Source organism: Littorina saxatilis, linkage group LG17 (genome assembly GCF_037325665.1).
Source record: "Littorina saxatilis isolate snail1 linkage group LG17, US_GU_Lsax_2.0, whole genome shotgun sequence".
NCBI lineage: Eukaryota > Metazoa > Mollusca > Gastropoda > Littorinimorpha > Littorinidae > Littorina > Littorina saxatilis.
In genome coordinates, this window is record NC_090261.1 from 22,000,275 (window position 1) to 22,020,720 (window position 20,446).

Below are 20,446 nucleotides of genomic sequence, written 5' to 3' on the forward strand. Positions count from 1 at the left end.
GAAAGTAACCCGCAAATCTCAAATCATCATCGCAAAACTGACCGCCGTCGCCCTGGGAATGGGAAATGGTACATTTTACTGTCCATCGCGATTCGCAAGCTTGATACTAATGGTCAGTGGTTGTGGCTCGAAACAACAACAAAAGAACACGTGCGAATATTTGCCGCCTTGAGCGAGGTTGGGTCAGAGGTTAACTAGAGCGCCATCTTCCGGTTTATGCTGGGACAACTCGCTGAGTTACTCAGTTGTGAGACCGCGCGAACGACTTTTTGTTGGGTTCTTAGTCTCATTATGTAACAAAAAGACGTAAAAATGGATGAATATTTTGGTCCAAAGATTATATTTTTCACTGACTTACGTTTTAATGCTATGCAAACATAGTATATAGAAAAATACTTCGATAGTTGTGTGTATCACACTTCGTGAAAATGCAAACAAATATGGCGGACGATCAGGAGAATGGTTTGATGGAAGAAACAGGAAACCATTCTTTGAATACTAACTCTGTCGTGGTTACTTCCTCTGAGATTGCTGAAGGAGAGTCAGAAGGAGTAAGTGAGGACATACTGCAGCAGGCTTTTGTTGGTACCGAAGACTTCGAGCAAGAGGCAGTGGCTTATGCTGTCCAGGCTGATTCGGATGACGTTTCTCAGTCAGTTGCCCAACAAATGGTAAACACGGTTGTTTCAGACTCTGTGTTAGGCGCAACAACACAACTTGTGGCAGCAGACGGTGACTTTGGTACTACAACATACAGGGTTGTGACCACCCTGCCCGATGGAACGATTTCCCTCCAAGACGATCTGATTGCACACACTGTTGCATCTCAAAGTGAAGGCACAGAGCAGATTGAAGAAACTGAGGCTGAAGTGCCACTCATCGATTCAGAAGGCCATCAGGTTCTTGAGGGACAGCAAGTGCTGTTAACTGTTGATGGTGAAGGGCAGCAGTTTCAGGAAACGGTTGAACAACATGTGCAAGATGGCCAAGAGGAAAGCCAGCAACTGGCAGGAGAACAATCAGAGCAGCAAACCCTGCGATTCACTATTATGGAAAGCAGCAACCAAACAGGAGCACCTCTTGGTTCAAGTCAGAACCCTATTCGCATCATTCAGCAGGGAAACAATTACACGCCTGTACAGCAGCTTACTAGTGATCAGCTGCATCAGATTATGCAGGTAAACATTCAAGACCAGGGCAGTGTTGTTGCCAGCCTAAGAAGACAATAGGTCATTTGGACCTCCCTAAAAAAAATACACAATAGGTCTAAATGTCCTGGCTTTAAAAAAACAATAGGTCCAAATTGTACCGCCATACTTTGTTGCAACTTTTAGCAACTTTTTTTGCAACATTTTCAGGCTATTCGCGTTTTTTCCTATCCTTCTTATTCTGAACCTGTTTCAAGTCCTTTCGCATTGCTTTGATGTCGCTTCCTAGTTTTAATTGTTCATAAACTTTGTGAGGAGAAAGAGCCTGACATTCCTGGCCTACCCTTTCCAATATATATAGTCCCCAGTGTGCGAATGTAGGGATCCTGCCTGATCTTCGCATTACCATGCTGTAGTATTATATTGATGAAATTTCCGCTGTTTGCGCCATTTTCGGTAAATAGGTACACCGGCTGGATAGCGTATTTCCGTAAACGCAGCCTCGAGTGTCAATGACGACAAACACGGACTGACTCGGCACCGAATGCATTTTTACTTGTAGCGAACATGAGCATTTCGATCGGGGTTTGTTTTCCGACTTTGCAACTCCCATTCCATTCATTGCAGACCTTGTCCGCCTTGTACGAATATATATGCATCGGTCAGTTGACCACCAAAACGTAAAAACTATCGGTCCATCGACCGGACAAGGCAAGGTCCAATGCGTCAAATCAGAAAGGAATGCGTCAGGGACCGAATACCGAGGCCTGGCAACAACACTGCCAGGGGGTGAATTTTATTAAAAAAATGTCATTGATTGATATTCCAGATATTGCTTATCCTTGTTCCTGACATAGTGGACCTGGATGTTGTTCGTGGAGTTTACGTCACAGGAGCCAACTATACTTGATGGGTGGTGTGCGCATCGAATTGATCATTTAATGCCTATGGAATTAATGCTACATGAAGTATTGAAAGGGATAGTGTTAAAAGGCAGACACATAATTAATGACACGTTGAACATTGTTACTTTAGTGTTATTGATGATAATCCTGGCGCTTTATGGGGCATTTTGTCCCATCCAACTGATCTGTTTCACAGGTTTTAATTTAATACTAGTTAGAAACATACAAGCACTATCGGTATCTGATCTATGAATGTGTGTTAGCATGTTGTAATGTGTTGACAGTGTTGTATTCACATAGATTTGTTTTGTTTACTGTGTCCCATCCAACTAAACTATGTTTCACAGGTTTTAATTAGAAACATAAGTATAACGGTATCTATGAATCATTGAATGTGTGTTACTGTTACCATGTTATGATGTGTCTGCATTGTTGTATTCACATAGATATGTTTTTGTTTCTTGCTTAAGTTGGATGTTCTAGAAACAGCAATACTTTAATATTTGCAGGTGGTGCAGCAGCAGCAGGTGGCCAGAAACACCCAGGAGGCTGGAGGTTCGGTTCTCTTCAACCCCAACACAAACACACGAATCGTGTACCGTGTCATTTACCCGTCTGAACTACACAAAGGTCAGCAAACAGTGCTTCACGTCACACCACGAGGGACAACCACAACGACCACCGCCATACCAGTGCAGCAGGCTCAGCTCCCCAAGCGACAATATCGCAGGAGAAAAGACGAGGAGGAGGACAAAATGGATGGCCCGGAGATGTCGAAAGAAGAGAAGGAAGAGAGGAAGAAGCACAGGCCGAGGACAAGATCTGGCCGTGTTTCCAAACCTCCCAAACACATGGTGAAAGACTACAAGCACATTCATGTGTTGGACTGGGATGAGGACTATGATGATTCTGATGGGGGCTACTCTGACTACAAAGGCAGTGATGAGGAAGGGAGAGCTAGAGCAAGGGAGAAAGGAATGGGCCCAGAGCTCTACTCCGGTAAGTCTGGACAGTATTTGTCCTTACGACTTAAAAAAGTGTACTCCTTTCCTCAAAGTATTAGGAGATGCTTGAGTAAAAAAAAAAAACAAGCTAATGTTTACTATGCATGCTGAAAATGATACAAATGACGCAAGCTCTGGATCTGGATGCCCCACTTGGTGTAGGTCGTGGGAAATACGTCACAGGAGCAGACTTCCGCTGTTTCGTGAGGGGAGGTGTGCGCATCGCCAGTTACGCCACATTGTGTGGCCTTGTGTTTACAAGATTAAACACTTTTAAAACATTTTACGGGGCCCGGGTTGACTAGTTCCAGGTCTGAACCCACTGCCTCCCGATTGCAGATGTAAAGGCGTCAGGGGTAGGCAGTCCGACTATGGAGTCGGGGAGACAGTTCCATTGGACAATGGTTTTGACAAAAAAAAAAGGATCAAAATTGTTCTGTTTTGAAATTTTTGACTTTGAAGCAGCGGCTGTTGTTTTTTGCTGGAATTAAAGACTGGACGTGTAAGTCGTGACTTCAGAGGATGCTGAACTAAATTAATGTTACAAAGATTGAAGAAGCAGAAGAACTTTACTGTTACTGGTGTTAGTGTAACTACCAAAGAAAGAGCAGTTCAAGTTCAAGCTTAAATCTCTGTGTTGAGTTACATCTTGGCTCCATATTTCTGGAATTATGAAGTACGCTTATCAATACACTTCTGGTTTTAGATAAATACCAGAAGCAGAGACTTTTTTTCATAAACTGTAGAGTGTGATCTTCTATTTAACAGATAGTTCCTTTTGATTATTAATGTAAAGGTGTGATTGCTGTTGGAAAATGTAATCAAGCCTTAGACTTGGAACAAGTTGATTAGATAAAAAAATAAATGGACAGGTATAGCTAGCACAGGTATCTAGCTAATATTGTGCCTTCATATTGTCATTGAGGACTTCTGCAGAAGGTTACAGCATTTTCCCTCAGCTTTTCAGGGTTCCATTTATGCGCCATTGGCACATAACATCTCAAAATGTCCCATTGGAATTCCCTTCAGTGCGTTGAAGGGCGCACTGAGATTACGTAACGCTGCGCCACCCCATGCACCGCTTTTCACGAGAGTACAGTGTTCGGAAAGACCTAAGCAAAAACGGGCGCCAAGCCGAGCAACTTGCGAGTTTGTGAAACGCGCTGTGATTGGCTTTTAAAATGTAATTCATTAGTATTCAATCAATCCCACTAACTATCTGTACGGAACCGATCTGTGCTTGCGTGTTTACCTCTGTGGAAACTGTCAACACAAGCGATATTGATCGAAACACAGACCCACGTAAAAAAAACAATGTCCCAACTCCCATTAGAATTTGGTTGAGGGGGACAAATGTCACATTATCTTTTTCTTCCAGGCTAAACCCTGGCTTTTAGATTTTGTGTATTGAGTCTTGAATGAGTTTGAGTGTGACACTGACAGCAGTATTTGAACGAATTTGTAGATTTTGATTGCAATGCAAGTAATATTATTAATCAGCAATTTCTGTCTTTTTACACCTAAGGTTGTGCAGACATAATTTTGCAGCAACTGTTGGTGATTTATTAATAATAACCGTCATAGTTGTTTGTTTGCAGGTTTGGCTATGAGCTCTTCTCGCCCCAAAAATTTCAAATGCCACACATGTGACAAGAGCTATATTGGGCAGGCAGGGTTAGGGAGACATTATCGCCTGAACCCCTCTCATGGTTCTCTGCCAGAGGGTGCAATGGAAGAAGGATGTGAGTATTGTTAGAATCTTAGTTTCTGGTTTTATACAAGTTTTACAACATTTTTGGCACTCATTCATAGTCATATATGGGGATTTATGAATACATACAATGATACATGTGTTAACTGTTAGTGGTTGCTAAACATGTTGATGTCATTGTATGCCTTTCTCAGTTTCTGTGCTTGTATAATTTCTATATTTCATCTTTCATACAAATCATACCCATGATACCGACATGTTTGGATTTTGAAGCTGGTATATATATATATATGTTTAGCTTAGATGCCTGCATAGAAATTAGAATCTGATTTGCTACAGACTATTTTGATTCTTTGGATGTGTGTGTGATTTATTTTTGTCCTCCCCTCTTTTTCCCCAGGTCATTTATATGGATTATATTTAAGATTTTCCATAGTAATGCAGCATATGTCCTTGACGTTTCAGCGCTAGATGAGAAGCCCAATGGTGACACGGCTAGCACAGAGAGCACCCCGGTGCTCAACAACGGGTCAGCTGCTACCAGTGGCACACCTGGCGTGGCCGGCCTCCCCACAGTACCCAGCAGTGTCGGCAGCAGTGCGTGCGGCAATCTCTCTGAGGACAGCAACACGCAGGATTCCATTCCCAGCAGCAGTGGCGCCATCTCTCCCATAACGACCAGGACGCCACGACGAGGGAGAGGCGGGTACCGGGGTAGGGGAAGGTGGGCGTTTCACCACCACACCGCTCCTGCTAGGAGGAAGCAAAAGTTGAAGGAGGTAACGCTACATGAATAAATCACATTTGATGAGTTTTACTTTTAGTTTAGGTAAAATTCATCTCGGTTATCCTCTATCCACGAGTATCTAAAAGTTGAAAGATGTACGAATGAATTGTTTTCTTTGAGCTAGAAATAATGGAGTCTGGTTTTCCTGACCAATTATCCCAGCGAAGCTGGAGGTATCCCACGAACGCTATACTGTAATCGACTTGAGAAATGTTCACACCGATAATACATGATAAAGAAGGATTCGTTGTGCCCGATTATGGGCTACAGTTGGAGATGGAAGTTCACCAAAAATTGGGACCATACTAACAAAAATACGGTGGGTAAAATTGGCGCCCCCATTTTTTGAGCAAACGCCACCCAAGGCCGCTTTGGACGGGTAGAAATTCTGTACTTTCCAAGTCTATTTGCCAGCCAGCCAGCGACAGCGAGACCAGGCTTTGAGTGCGTGCGTGCTTTGCGTGCGTGTACCACTGTGCGCGAGGAGTATAGGCATTTGAGTTCACTGGCGAATGATGGAGTTGGTGACTTGGTGGAAAACGTTTCCGACTATTGCTAAAGTGATCCGGGTTCGATTCCCGGCATGGGCTGTCTATTTTTTTTATCCCAGCGAAGCTGGAGGTATCCCACGAACGCTATACTGTAATCGACTTGAGAAATGTTCACACCGATAATACATGATAAAGAAGGATTCGTTGTGCCCGATTATGGGCTACAGTTGGAGATGGAAGTTCACCAAAAATTGGGACCATACTAACAAAAATACGGTGGGTAAAATTGGCGCCCCCATTTTTTGAGCAAACGCCACCCAAGGGCCGCTTTAGACGGGTAGAAATTCCGTAGTTTCCAAGTCTATGGATAAAGCTCACGTAAGAAGAATACGTCACGGTCGAAAGTCTTTGACGTCAATTAATGCATCATGACGTCATGCCTCCCTGTAGTCTTTCTCTCTCGCGCGGTGTGTGTGTTTGTGTTCATATTGTGCACATGTGTTAGTGTTACTGTTTGTGTGTGTGTGTGTGTGTGTGTGTGTGTGTGTGTGTGTGTGTGTGTGTGTGTGCGCGCACGCGTGCATAAGTCTGTACTCGTGTGTGTGTGTGTGTATTTGTGTGTGTGTGTGTGTATGCGCATGCGTGCATGAGTCTGTACTCGTGTGTGTGTGTGAGTGTGTGTGTGTGTGTATTTGTGTGTGTGTGTGTGTGTGCGCACGCGTGCATGAGTCTGTATTCGTGTGTGTGTGAGTGTGTGTGTATTTGTGTGTGTGTGTGTGTGCGCGCACGCGTGCATGAGTCTGTACTCGTGTGTGTGTGTGAGTGTGTGTGTGAGTGTGGTGTGTGTGCATAAGTGTATGTGTGTGCGTGTATGTGTGTTTGTTTGTAAAGGTGTGTATGTCCGGCTGTCCATATGTGCGTATGGGTGTGTGTTTTGTGTGTATGAAGTTTTTGTGAGATAGTGAGTGAGTGAGTGTGTGTGTGTGTACGTGTGTGACTTGGGGTGTGTGTGTGTGTGTTTGAGAGAGAGAGAGAGAGAGAGAGAGAGAGAGAGAGAGAGAGAGAGAGAGAGAGAGAGAGAGAGAGAGAGAGAGAGAGAGAGAGAGAGAGAGAGAGAGAGAGAGACGGACGGTTGGTCTTTCGCTGGGGGTATGCAGTGCCTTGGCAATGCACATCTACTTAATTCTTATGTTTTAGAAAGCACGCACTGTGAATAAACCAACTTGCAAGAAGTTAGGACATGCATATGTTGAGTTAATCTGGTTTGGAAGAAGGTCTTGAAGGTGATCCTTTGTTTTCTTTACATACCTGAGTGTGTGTACATGTGCATGCTTGTGTGTGTTTCTTCTCGAAGAGTAATATGGACACATATTTAGATTTTAAAGTGAAACAAGTCGTGTAAGGCGAAATTACTACATTTAGTCAAGCTGTGGAACTCACAGAATGAAACTGAACGTAGTCCGCCGCTAGTGCAAAAGGCAGTGAAAGTGACGAGCCTGTTTGGCGCGGTAGCGGTAATTGCACTGTGCTTCATAGCACGCTTTACTGCACCTCTCTTCGTTTTAACTTTCTGAGGGTGTTTTGAATCCAAACATATCATATCTATATGTTTTTGGAATCAGGAACCGACAAGGAATAAGATGAAAGTGTTTTTAAATTGATCTCGAAAATTTAATTTTGATCATAATTTTTATATTTTTAATTTTCAGAGCTTGTTTTTAATCCAAATATAACATATTTATATGTTTTTGGAATCAGGAAATGATGAAGAATAAGATGAACGTAAATTTGGATCGTTTTATAAAAAAAATATTTTTTTTACAATTTTCAGATTTTTAATGACCAAAGTCATTAATTAATTTTTAAGCCACCAAGCTGAAATGCAATACCGAAGTCCGGCCTTTGTCGAAGATTGCTTGGCCAAAATTTCAATCAATTTGATTGAAAAATGAGGGTGTGACAGTGCCGCCTCAACTTTTACAAAAAGCCGGATATGACGTCATCAAAGACATTTATCGAAAAAAATAAAAAAAACGTCCGGGGATATCATTCCCAGGAACTCTCATGTCAAATTTCATAAAGATCGGTCCAGTAGTTTACTCTGAATCGCTCTACACACGCACAAACACACACACATACACACACACACATACACCACGACGCTCGTCTCGATTCCCCCCTCTATGTTAAAACATTTAGTCATAACTTGACTAAATGTAAAAAGATAAAGGATTCTTACGATTATGCTTAGGTTCCACAAGCTATTCTCCTGTCATTGTGTTTCTGTACATTGGAACCCCACTGACGGGCACAGTGGTGTGGTGGTAAGACGTCAGCATCCTAATCGGGAGTTCGAATCCCGGTTGCTGCCGCCTGGTGGGTTAAGAGTGGAGATTTTTCCGATCTCCCAGGTCAACTTATGTGCAGACCTGCTAGTGACTTAACCCCCTCCGTGTGTACATGCAAGCACAAGACCAAGTGCGCACGGAAAAGATCCTGTAATCCATGTCAGAGTTCGGTGGGTTATAGAAACACGAAAATACCCAGCATGCCTCCCCCGAAATCGGCGTATGCTGCCTGAATGGCAGGGTAAAAACGGTCATACACGTAAAAATTCACTCATGCTAAAAACATGAGTGAACGTGGGAGTCTAAGCCCATGAACGAAGAAGAAGAAGGAACCCCACTTTAATTTAAGACCGCTGAAAATCTGAGCAAATCGCTTTGATCGGGTCTTAAAGGGGATGGAGGTAAATTTATAGACATTATTGAGAGGTAATCTGGAACCTTAAAAAACACGAGGGGATGTGTCTTAAGGGGGGGGGGGGGGGCCTCTGTACAATGGAACCCCCCTTTTAGGATCTCAAACAATCTGAGAAAATCAGGTCTTATAAAGGAAGGGTTCTTAAAATGGGGGTAAATTTACAGAGGTTCTGAACAGAAAGTCTGAGAAAACAGGTCTTAAAATGGAGGGAGTCTTAAATTTGGGGTCTTAAAAGGGGGGTTCCACTGTATTAAATCTTTCACTAAGCATGAATACACCCCGTTCTCTTGTGCAGCTGGTGAAGACAGTGGAAGACGACGACCTGATGGAAGTGGTGCTGCCTCGGCTGGTGAAGTTCGTCACACTGTGGGAGTTCATGCTGATGAAGCTGGAGACGTGTAACGGTGCTCACCCGCGCGCGGACCAGATTTACAGGGAGTACCTGGGTCTGCACAAGCGAGTGAAGCAGGCGTGTCACGAGGGGTTGCAGGCAAGGCAGGAAATGGGGCAGGCCAACGGGCTGGATGGTCAGGATAGCAGAGACGGAGATCCGGAGACCTTAAAGGTCAGTCTGAAATGTTTTAGGGTGTCACTCGTTGAAGCTCCTAACGGGTTCGGAGGCCTGTAAGGTTGCACATTTAATAGTCAGTTATAATTGTCCGCCTTTTAAAGATTACAGGGGCTCTTTTTGTCTCACGCTAGTTGCGTATTAATAACATGCCTTTCCTTTAGTAAGTGGGCCAAAGAAGACACTCTAATGGGGTGGTCACTTCTAACTTTGTCCTCCTATTCATCCAGTAATGAAAAACAAGCTATGATGAAACTGTGTGCGGTGCTATAGTAGTTTTCGGAGAATACAGTATGTTCTATTTTTTGTGATTCAATTATCAAAAGTCAGAACTCTCTCAGTCTCAGCCATGTATCTGATCGTGCCTTCGAGGCCTTCACATCGTAACGTACACAAAATGGCGACAGCATCAAACTGCGTCTCTTTGTCTATTGAAAACTCAATCTTTACTAAGATGTTGAAACATTCCAGGCACATTCTACAGTAGCAAACTGTGAGGTAATCTACCTACAGAAAACAAAAATATTTATTGCCCCAGGTTGGGAATTTGTCTTGACAATAACACGCATCTATAAAACTAATCAACAACATCAATTAAAATATATACACTAAAATTAAGTTATTAACAACATATTGCCATTCAAAACTCTTGTCACACTGTTTCAAGTCTTAAGCATGCCTGAAAGTGGTGAGTATTTTACTCGCCATGGCGAGTAGAAACATGTAAATGGCAAGTAGAAATGTTATTTACTCGCCAAATGCGAGTCAAGTTCCTGAATCAAATTGTTGGTTTGGCTAGTAAAGTTTGCTCTCTGGCTAGTACATTTTCGGAATCGCTTGCCAAAGGCGAGTACACCATTTGTTGGACTTTCAGGGCTGTTAAGTATTTAAAATAAAGTGTGGTGGTGATCAGGTTCTTTCTCTGGGTCCTACTCTTATCTGTTAGCGAATAATAGAGAACACCTTTGTCAGGGGGAAAATCTGATTGAAATTGTGGATGTCAGCATCTGTTTATTGAGACTGAGAGTCTCAGGATTTACACGTGTTAATACTGTTATGTTGTCCAGGTGAAGGCACACAAAATATTTACTTTCAATTTTTGGACTTACCTGAGCAATGAGGAGAGTTGGTCATGAGCAGTGTTATACTGCCCAGCTGAAAACACTTGCCATCACATTCAAAAACTTCAAAATAGTATGAAAGAAAACATTTCTGATTTATGGCCTGACACTGTAAAAAGACTTTTGTGTTTGTGTGGCAGTACTTGTTTGGCGTGCAGGTGCTTGTGAAATATTCCCTCTTTTGAATGTATCAACTATCATTGTATAGCAATAATGGGGGAAGGTAGGAAGTCAGTGTTAACTGTTTGGGACAGAGAGGGCGAGAGAATAACTGTGCACACACCCCGCGGGTTAGGGGGAGTCCCATATTGGTTGGGACGAGAAAGAATTTACCCGATGCTCCCCAGCATGTCGTAAGAGGCGACTAACGGATTCTGTTTCTCCTTTTACCCTTGTTAAACACTGAGCGCTGCATTGAGTCAGTTAAAGACTGGATGATAGACAATAAACTTAAGCTGAATGACTCAAAAACTGAGGTGATGCTGTCAGGCTCAAGGCATGCTTTAAATCAGATTGACTGTACTTCCCTGACAATAGGCGACACTCAGATTGTCTCCCAAACCGCTGTTAAGGACCAAGGCGTGTACCTGGACTCTGCTCTGACAATGCAAAAACACATTAGTTTTGTTTGTAAATGTTCCTTTTTTGAGTTGCGCAAGATTTCCTCTGTCAGATCATTCCTGACACTCCAAGCCACTGTTCAACTTGTCTCCTCTCTGATCCTGAGTCGACTTGACTACTGCAACTCATTGCTTGCCGGCCTCCCCACTGAAGAACTTGATCGCTTACAGAGAGTCCAGAACAGTGCTGCTAGGCTAATTCTGCAGAAGTCTAAGAAAGACCATGTCACTCCCCTACTTACCACCCTTCACTGGCTTCCTATGAAGTATAGAATCGAGTACAAGCTGGCTCTGTTAGGGTACCGCTGTTTTGAGAAATCACTTCCCCCCCTATTTGTCCCATTCCCTCAGTATCAGTATGTATGAGCCATCCCGTTCTCTCAGATCCTCCTCTGAAAAACTCCTTCGCATCCCCAAAACCAGGACCAAGACCTTTGGTGAAAGAACCTTTAGGTACCAGATTCCGACCGTCTGGAACTCGCTTCCAAGTTCTATCCGTGACTCCAGCAGCCTTTCCTCCTTCAAAACACAACTCAAAACATACCTGTTTCGTAAAGCCTTTGCTTAGCCTGAGTAGACTCTCCACAACTCTATTCTGTTTTGGAACTCTCTACCCTGTATGTGCTTTATGGTCTATTTGTCAATGGTATCTTTGTGTGTAAGCGTGCGTGCGTGCATGTGTGTGTGTGTGTGTGTGTGTGTGTGTGTGTGTGTGTGTGTGTGTGTGTGTGTGTGTTTACTTTTAACATTGTACGCTAAGTTTTGCTTAGTGCTTGGGATCTTGGTGTTATGTCTCAGTTAAATGTATGCTTTGTATGCTTGTTGATTTGTGCTAGTTTATTCTATAATGAATTTGTAAAGCGCCTGGAGCCAATTGATGGGACTCGCGCTATAGAAAAGTTATTTATTATTATTATTATTATTATTAAGTGTTTCTTGTATAGAATATAGTCAATTTTTGTAAAGATTTTAGTCAAGCAGTATGTAAGAAATGTTAAGTCCTTTGTACTGGAAACTTGCATTCTCCCAGTGAGGTAATATATATTGTACTACGTTGCAAGCCCCTGGAGCAAATTTTTGATTAGTGCTTTTGTGAACAAGAAACAATTGACAAGTGGCTCTATCCCATCTCCCCCCTTCCCCCCGTCGCGATATAACCTTCGTGGTTGAAAACGACGTTAAACACCAAATAAAGAAAGAAATAACTGTGCACATGAAATAGAAATCTTATCAGAACATAAAAAGATACCTCAAGTTTTAGGAATAGTATGTTTGATTTATTGTGGATTCAAAAGGTGCTCTGCAGTCAACCTATCAAGTATCATGCAACAACGGATATTGAACGCTTTGGTTTTGTTTCAGTTGGAGGATGACGCGATCGCCAAATCTCTGGGACTGTCTGCTGGTAGCTTTGAGGTGAAGGATCTTCCTGTCAACGAATACACATCCTTCCGTTACAAGTACCTGACCTCTGACCCTAATGGGCCGCCCGGTGTCTCAGCACAAAAACGCACAATCCAAGTGGTGACGCCTGGCGAACTGGTTTCACAGTCGCCCAGCAAGCGCAGCAAAGTGACGTCTCTCCTCCATTCCAGCGGCAGTGCTGTGGCTCTGGCTCCTGCAGCCGCCCCCGCCAGCTCTCTGCTGACCTCCATCGTCACCAACTCTGGGTTGAAAGGCCCTGTCAACAAGCAGCACAGTCTGTTCCGCACTGTGGCCATCCAGCAGCCGCAGACCAGCCTGCTGCAGACTGTCACAGTGCAGCAACCTCACGGCACCTTGCTGCAGAATGTGGCCGTTCAGCAGCCTGGTACCATGTTGCGAACTGTGACTGTTCCGTCACAGCAGCCAACCACTGCGGTGTTGAGAACTGTCAGCATGCCGTCCCAGGACCATTCTGTGTTGAGAACTGTGACCACGCAACCCCAGGCCCAGACTAGCTTACTGCGCTCAGTGCAGCAGCCGTTGATAGTGTCTCCCAGCAAGCAGCACGGTCAGCAGACGGTCATGGGGGTCTCCCTCCTCAACACGTCTGGCGCGGCCATGGGCCAGCAGCCATCCATCGCTGTGCTCAAGGCCGCCCCCGGTCAGGCCGCTGGCTTGGTGGTGGCCGCTTCTGTGCCGTCAGCAGTGACACTGGCAGGCTCTACCTTCAGTGAAATCCCCACGTCTCAGACAGCTCAGGTTGTGTCAGTCCTGCCCTCTAGTGTCACAGCCTCCTTCTCCACTCTCCACCACACCTCAGGCAGCGTGACGTCAGACATCACTTCTGTGGCTCCGGACGATTTCATGGACACCAGCTGTGACAGCCTGGTGGGGTCCTTGTCTGGCCTATCCTCGGCCAACTCCAGCGGTCTAGTCACGTCCATCAACTCTTCACTGCCCAACGGTGAAATGTCCGAGCTGGGTTTTTCTAGCGTTGTGAAAGTGAACGGTGTATCTGACTCGACCAAGCCCAGCAGTGTTCTGAACCAGGGCAGCATAGTGACCTCTGCCATAACCACTCAAGACAACCAAGAGCAGCTAACCATCAGCAGTGCAATACAGCCAGAGAATGGCGAGATGAATAACTTGGTGAGCGCAGAGGAAGTTTTTCAGCTGCCGACCACCTCCGCCCTATTTACCACAGCTAACAATTCCATTACCACTGTGTCCATTGTCAACGGACAGGTGAACGGTTCACAAACGGCGGCACAGGTAGTGACAGACTACAAGCGAGAAACGTGTGACGGTGAGGACGAGCAGCAAACTGTACTCCTCCCGTTGTCAGAAGGGTCGCTGAAAACAGAAATAATGGATCACGGTGGTGCCCTGGCGGATGCAGGAGATGCCCCTATGGAAGAGGAGGAGTCTGGTGATGGGGGAGCCTTTACGCTGCATCAGAACGCCACGCTGTTTCAGACAGACGACGGCACTGTGATTTTGCAGAATCCGGACGGCACCACCTTCCAGCTGCAAGGGGTTGGGGGTCAGGGCCTCACCCTGGAGTCCGTTCAGGAACTTCTGGGCCAGATGATGGCTGGCGACCAGCTTCACACAGAACCGCAGCAATAACGCACTTTCGCCCCTCCCCCCCCCCCCCCCCCCCTTTTTTTTTTAGTGTCCCCTGCACGTTACTTGGGTTGTTAATTGTACATGTGTACCAATTACCACTGAGGATTTCTTTTGTTGTTTTTTGTTGTTGTGGTTGTTTTTTTCACCCACAGATATCGACCAATTTATTAATATAAATAACTTAATCCAATCGTTCTGAAGACTTTTTTTGTTACCTTGTTGAAAGTTACAAAGCTTAATGTTTAAATGTTCACATTTTGAGAAAAGGAAAAATTTCGATGAGCCCCTGTACTGTAGTTGTAGATTACAGAATTAGTGAAGGAAAAATTTAAGAGAAAAGATTGCCAGCCTTCAGGCTGGTAGTTTGTTTGATTTTTGTTTAAGTAAATAACGGAAGTTCTTTTACAGTTGTATATTTTTGTCTGTTTCAAAACACCTGGTTTTGCAACTTGTATGCAATCTGCCTCTTTCCATCCACTATTTTTAACTTTTAAGTATCATGTGAGTTTGTCACTTCCTGGGTTCTTATTTGATTTTTTCTCTCGAAACACTGCCGGCTACCTAGGTACACATATGTATGCATATAATGCAATGTATAGCCTTCAAACTCCTCCAACTCCAAGATAGCAAGTAGTAACCTGAATGAAAAAGAATGATCCACTTAGATACATCTGATAAGTGATATATATGTAATATATATCTATATATATACTTTGAATGCATATAATTGTATGCAGTTGATGTTGGACTTGTTACTTCTTTAAACACATTCAGTTTTTTTAAAGAGGTTTCATTCTGTGAAAACAGACAATGTTGAATGTTCAGAATGGGTGTTTTAGAAGTGATGAATTTCGACATTGTGAAAATTGTAATTAAATGGCAGCATTTTGGGTTTGAACAATATTTTATTTCCGTTAGTCTGTCAGATGTGTGGATGGGTTGTATGCTCTGCTTGAAAATGAATACAAGTGTATATGTACATCTTGAATTTTCCTCTATTATATATATATAAATATATATACTGTGCTGTATTTGTGTGAGTCGAAATCTGAGGCAGCAATGAATGGTAAAATAATTGGTGAAACTCTTACAATTAACAATTGATGAATCAACTTGATTTGATAATTAGTACAACTACAAATATGAAGTCATGTAAAATGATGTTTCTCTTCTCTGCAGTTTTATGACTAATACAAATAGTGGTTACTTGCAACAGTAAAACCTTCTTTCTGTTTTGTTTTGATTTGTTTTGTTTGTCAATTTGAATGTAAATAACTATTTACAAAGAGTTATCGGCACATGCAGGTAGCCGTTTTATTTGTAGTTGTAGGAAACCCATGAACAGAATTGCATTTAACCTAGCGAGCACTGTTTTGAGTTTGAACAATATGGATCTTCATGGAAATGTTTACACTTACAACTTTTAGATACCTTGCACTCAGAGGAAGACAGGTCGTTGGGTTGCTTACCCTTGCAGGGAGAATGACAATACAGGCTAGCAAAGATCTGGTGTTAACCGATCTGCAGATGGTGGTTTGTTCCTTGCAAAAGCTTGCTGATGAGACCAGTCTGAAACCTTGAAGTGCGTCAGTCATGCTAGAGATTAAGAAATGTGCTGTAACGAAAAGCACTGCAGGTTCTGCTACATTTCTTGAATATAGATGCATCAGATTTGTTCTATCATCTATATCATACTGAGCAGGTGTGAGTCAGAATATACTTTTTGACAGGCTTTTTTTAATTTTATGCAGGCAGGTGGAACCTTTGGGTGGTCAACCATATATCAGAAACCTTTTGCAAGGAAGAAAATGTTATCATTGATTAAGTCAGTGACAGCGTTATTTTTTGTCTTGGAATTTGTACTTTAACCTTACCGATCGCAGAGTCCACTCCAACTCCAAGGTGGAATTGTTAGGTGCATCATTCACAACCAAGTACCTGGTATTTTGTGTATCGGAATCAACATCAAGACTGCAGTAAGAACTGATCAACAACTGGCATTACACTAAAGAGGTTTTTTTTCCACAAGAATCAGATAATGGAAATGAAGATGGTTAAGTTTTGTGTTTATTTCTCCAGACTTACCTTCAAGTTAATATGCCCTCAATAAGGTTACATGATTGACCGTGCTTGTCAGTCAGGTTCCAAGACTGCCTAGTGTTTGCTACTGCTCGTTTGTTTGGCAGCAGAAATGGCATAATAATGCTAATTAAGAATCTGTTGTCGAGTAAGTCGCTTCACTGCACAGGTAGCGGTTAGCCTTTACCTGGCTATTTGGAAATATATATTAGTGGCTGTGAAGCCAGAATTACCCTTCAGACCAGTCAAGGTGTTCCTACATTGCAGGTATCCTTTCATGACAAGTATATATATCTTGGCCAAGTTTATAGATAAACAGACAACAGAAAGTGTTCTTTCATGCCAGTGTCACTGTTAAGTAAGTGCAGGACGAGACCGTGTGTCAAAATAGAAACAGTTGAGGTTGATGGCTGGATCACGTTGTTAGTCTGTCTGTTAAAAAACTAAAATCTGTTGCACTGCAGAGATAAGATTAAATTATTGCTTTGCATAGTTTCTTGTCTGACTCTGACTGCAGATTTTTTTTATGGATAAAATCAATATAAACATTTTTTTCTCAGTTGAGAAACATAAGTTTCAGAAAAAGCACATATGTGACCCTCCACCACGGAATGAGTCGCATGTCACCTTTGCATGATTTTCATATTTTTACATTTTTCCAAAGAGTTTTTCATGCTCTATTCAGGGGTGAAAACCGTTTTTAGAAAAGAGCGAAAACTTTTCGAGTTATAAGCCTGTGACTAAGGTGACCCTCACACTGTTACCACAGTCCCCCCCGGACTTACATTAAGCCTGGCGCAGAACCGCGCGAGGTGACATGGGACTCATTCCGTGGTGGAGGGTCACATATGTGGTATATCTTTGGAAGCCAAAGGCTACAGTCTGTTAAGATCTGTGGCTGTTCAAATGTATGATCATTGTTGTCCTTACATTTCACACAGTTGTATCAGGTTGCAGCATGCTGATATTCACACTTCTGCTAAATAATATGAACAAGATTATATGACTTTTTGACACAGTGTCTGTTTGGGTGATGCAGTCATGAAAGAACACAGAATTAATTTAGAAGAACTGCTTGTTACTGTAAGTGTAATGAAGAACCAACTTTACCATGTATAATATTACTGGTATTGCAATTTCTGATGAGTACGTCAAATTTGTTTTGTGGAATATTGGGGTCGAGCTGTATAGAAGTGATGGTCAGTTGTTGTACACACTATGTCAAGTGGGGAACAAAAAAAGGATTTAGGAAAGGCGGAGGTTTTGTACAGCTGACAATGTGTGTGATGTTTGTGCCTTTTGTTTTGTTATGACCTGAATGCTAACCCAGATGTAAGTTATCCATGTCAGTAAATTGCTGGAAGTGATACTGAACACTACTCTGAAATGACTGGCTGCAGCTCAACGCTGAACGTGCACCATGCTGAAAACTGCTTGTATTTCACTCAAAAGTAATTTGCAATCCCCCCACCCCCACCCTCCTTTTAAGTTCTTCAGATGACAGTAAACAACCAACCGCCACATTTTGCAATGACCTTTTGCTCTCTATGCTAACCAGTTACCTGCCAGTGCTCCTGCTCCAGACCTCTGCCCCACCCAGTACCACCTAGCCATTTGGCTACACAGTCTGTATGTGTATGTGTGCAACTTCTCTTCCACCATTGCCAATCATGCATCTACTCTGTGTGTGTGTGTGACTTCTCATTCACCATTGCCAATCATGCGTCTACTTCCACCATTGCCAATCATGCGTCTACTTCCACCATTGCCAATCATGCATCTACTATGTGTGTGCGTGCAACTTCTCTTCCACCATTGTCAATCATGCGTCTACTCTGTGTGTGTGCGCGCGCATGCAACTTGTCTACCATTGCTGGGTTTACAATCTCGTTTGTGCTACTTTTTGTAAAACCCCTTCTTTTGTTGTTTCATCAAAATCCTTGTGTTGTGGTTTGGTTGAATATGCCCTGAATTAGGGTGCACAGGTCTTGTGTGTAGTATGGCTTGGTAACAAATTTTGATGTTGCTCACGGGTCTCTGACAGTGACACTCCCTACTCTCTCTGGAGTCCTCAAATAATTGCATAGCCTTTAGTAGTCAATTTTATCTACACTCCTGTCCCTCAAGGACCCCCCGCGGGTTAGGGGGAGTCCCATATTGGTTGGGACGAGAAAGAATTTACCCGATGCTCCCCAGCATGTCGTAAGAGGCGACTAACGGATTCTGTTTCTCCTTTTACCCTTGTTAAGTGTTTCTTGTATAGAATATAGTCAATTTTTGTAAAGATTTTTAGTCAAGCAGTATGTAAGAAATGTTAAGTCCTTTGTACTGGAAACTTGCATTCTCCCAGTAAGGTCATATATTGTACTACGTTGCAAGCCCCTGGAGCAAATTTTTGATTAGTGCTTTTGTGAACAAGAAAAAATTGACAAGTGGCTCTATCCCATCTCCCCCCTTCCCTCCGTCGCGATATAACCTTCGTGGTTGAAAACGACGTTAAACACCAAATAAAGAATGTCCCTCAAGCATACCATCAAAAGAGTGCAATGTAATTATATCACGTTAGATCGGTGTCACTAAAACGCGAAAAGACACGAAAAGACGCGAAAAATCCTGGTACATGTAACTGTTTTTAGTCGAGATTGGTGATTTAATATAAACAATCATCAAAACATGCACACTCTCTCTCTCTCTCTCTCTCTCTCTCTCTCTCTCTCTCTCTCTCTCTCTCTCTCTCGCACGTGTGTGTGTGTGTGTGTGTAAGTGTGTATGAGCTTGTGTGTGCGTGTGTGTGGATGTGTGTTGGTATTTGCTAGCCGTGTCCAGCCAGCTGCACACAATTAACAGTCTCCTTTGGGTGAAGGAAGTTTTTATCTGTTTGAAGTGGGCGGTCATTTGTGAAAAGCTCGCCATAAACGGATCGCTTGGGCCCCAGGTGGTCGTAATGTAATGTGCCGCCAGCTTGACTGGGTACGTATGTTGGGGGAATCGGCGTTTTGTCAAGTAGATGTTAATTCCTTTGTCGGATCGGATGGATAGAATACCAGCTCAGCTGGCGTGTGGTCAGTTGCGTAACTTTTATAAGTTACCCGGGGTAGCCGCTTGGCGGCCTATACCCCAGACGGGGTCACAGGCGTAGGTGAGGTGAGGTGAGGGGTAGCCGCTAATAACACGTTCGTGTGGGAATGTTTGATGCGCTCAGATCAAAGCCTCATTTAAGAGATAGCGAATTCCGTTGCAAGCCCCTGGAGCAAATTTTTGATTGGTGCTTTTGTGAACAAGAAACAATTGACAAGTGGCTCTATCCCATCTCCCCCCTTTCCCCGTCGCGATATAACCTTGAATGGTTGAAAACGACGTTAAACACCAAATAAAGAAAAGAAAAGTAAGGAGGTGATTGTTACCAGAAGGTGTCTTTTCGCGTCTTTTCGTGTCTTTTCGAGTTTTAGTGACACCCCGTTAGATTGCTGCAAGATAGTGTTGTTAGTAAGAGTATTTCAATTATGCAGCACTCTCACGCAAGTGTGTACAAAGCAGACAAGGAAAAACCAAAGCTTTAACAAGAATTTGTCATTTTATACACACTGTAAGTTGACTTGAATGAAACACAAGCAGTACACTCAGCAGTGCACTTCCAGTGGAGAAGAGGTGGTTTTAATGATATATGGACTGCATTATCATTATGTAACCTAACACTACAGATGGGAAAATCTATTGAAAATGTATTACATTTTTCACACTGTATGCGAATTTCTAAATTATTTTATACTTCAAGAGCACAATTGTTCGTTGTATGAATACATGTATAATATTTTACACATGGTGTTGATTAGTGCAGTGTCATTCAGGTCACGAAAAAAATGTTAGATTTAGGCGAACCTTGCAAAATGTGCATACTCTGGTCAAGAAGTAAAACTTTTTTTTAATACAAGACATTGTATAAAATTGGAATTTATCCATCTGAAGCATGCTAAACACAGTGTTGGAAGAAATGGAATTTAATATAATGTATTTGATTTTGTTTTCCTCTAACCACACCTACACATCTGCATACTGAAGTGGTTTTCCTGCTTCAAATGATGCAGTGTTAGAAGGTAGACTTTTAAGATTATTATTGATATAATTAAAGACGAGGAAGAAACAATATTTTGCTGTGTGTTTTTGTATATAAGGTGTTAAAAACATGTTCCGAGGC

The 20,446-nt window shown here is 42.8% G+C and overlaps 1 protein-coding gene across 1 annotated transcript; it reads left to right on the plus strand.

Moving 5' to 3' along the window:
* Nucleotides 1–236: 236 nt before the first annotated feature.
* Nucleotides 237–20,395, plus strand: LOC138952059 (serine-rich adhesin for platelets-like). Its single transcript, XM_070323631.1, has 6 exons — nucleotides 237–1,178; nucleotides 2,563–3,052; nucleotides 4,656–4,799; nucleotides 5,234–5,547; nucleotides 9,105–9,374; nucleotides 12,481–20,395. Exons 1-6 carry the CDS (start codon nucleotides 429–431, stop codon nucleotides 14,170–14,172), a joined length of 3,660 nt encoding a protein of 1,219 aa, XP_070179732.1. The 5' UTR covers nucleotides 237–428; the 3' UTR covers nucleotides 14,173–20,395.
* The last annotated feature ends 51 nt before the right edge of the window (nucleotides 20,396–20,446 follow it).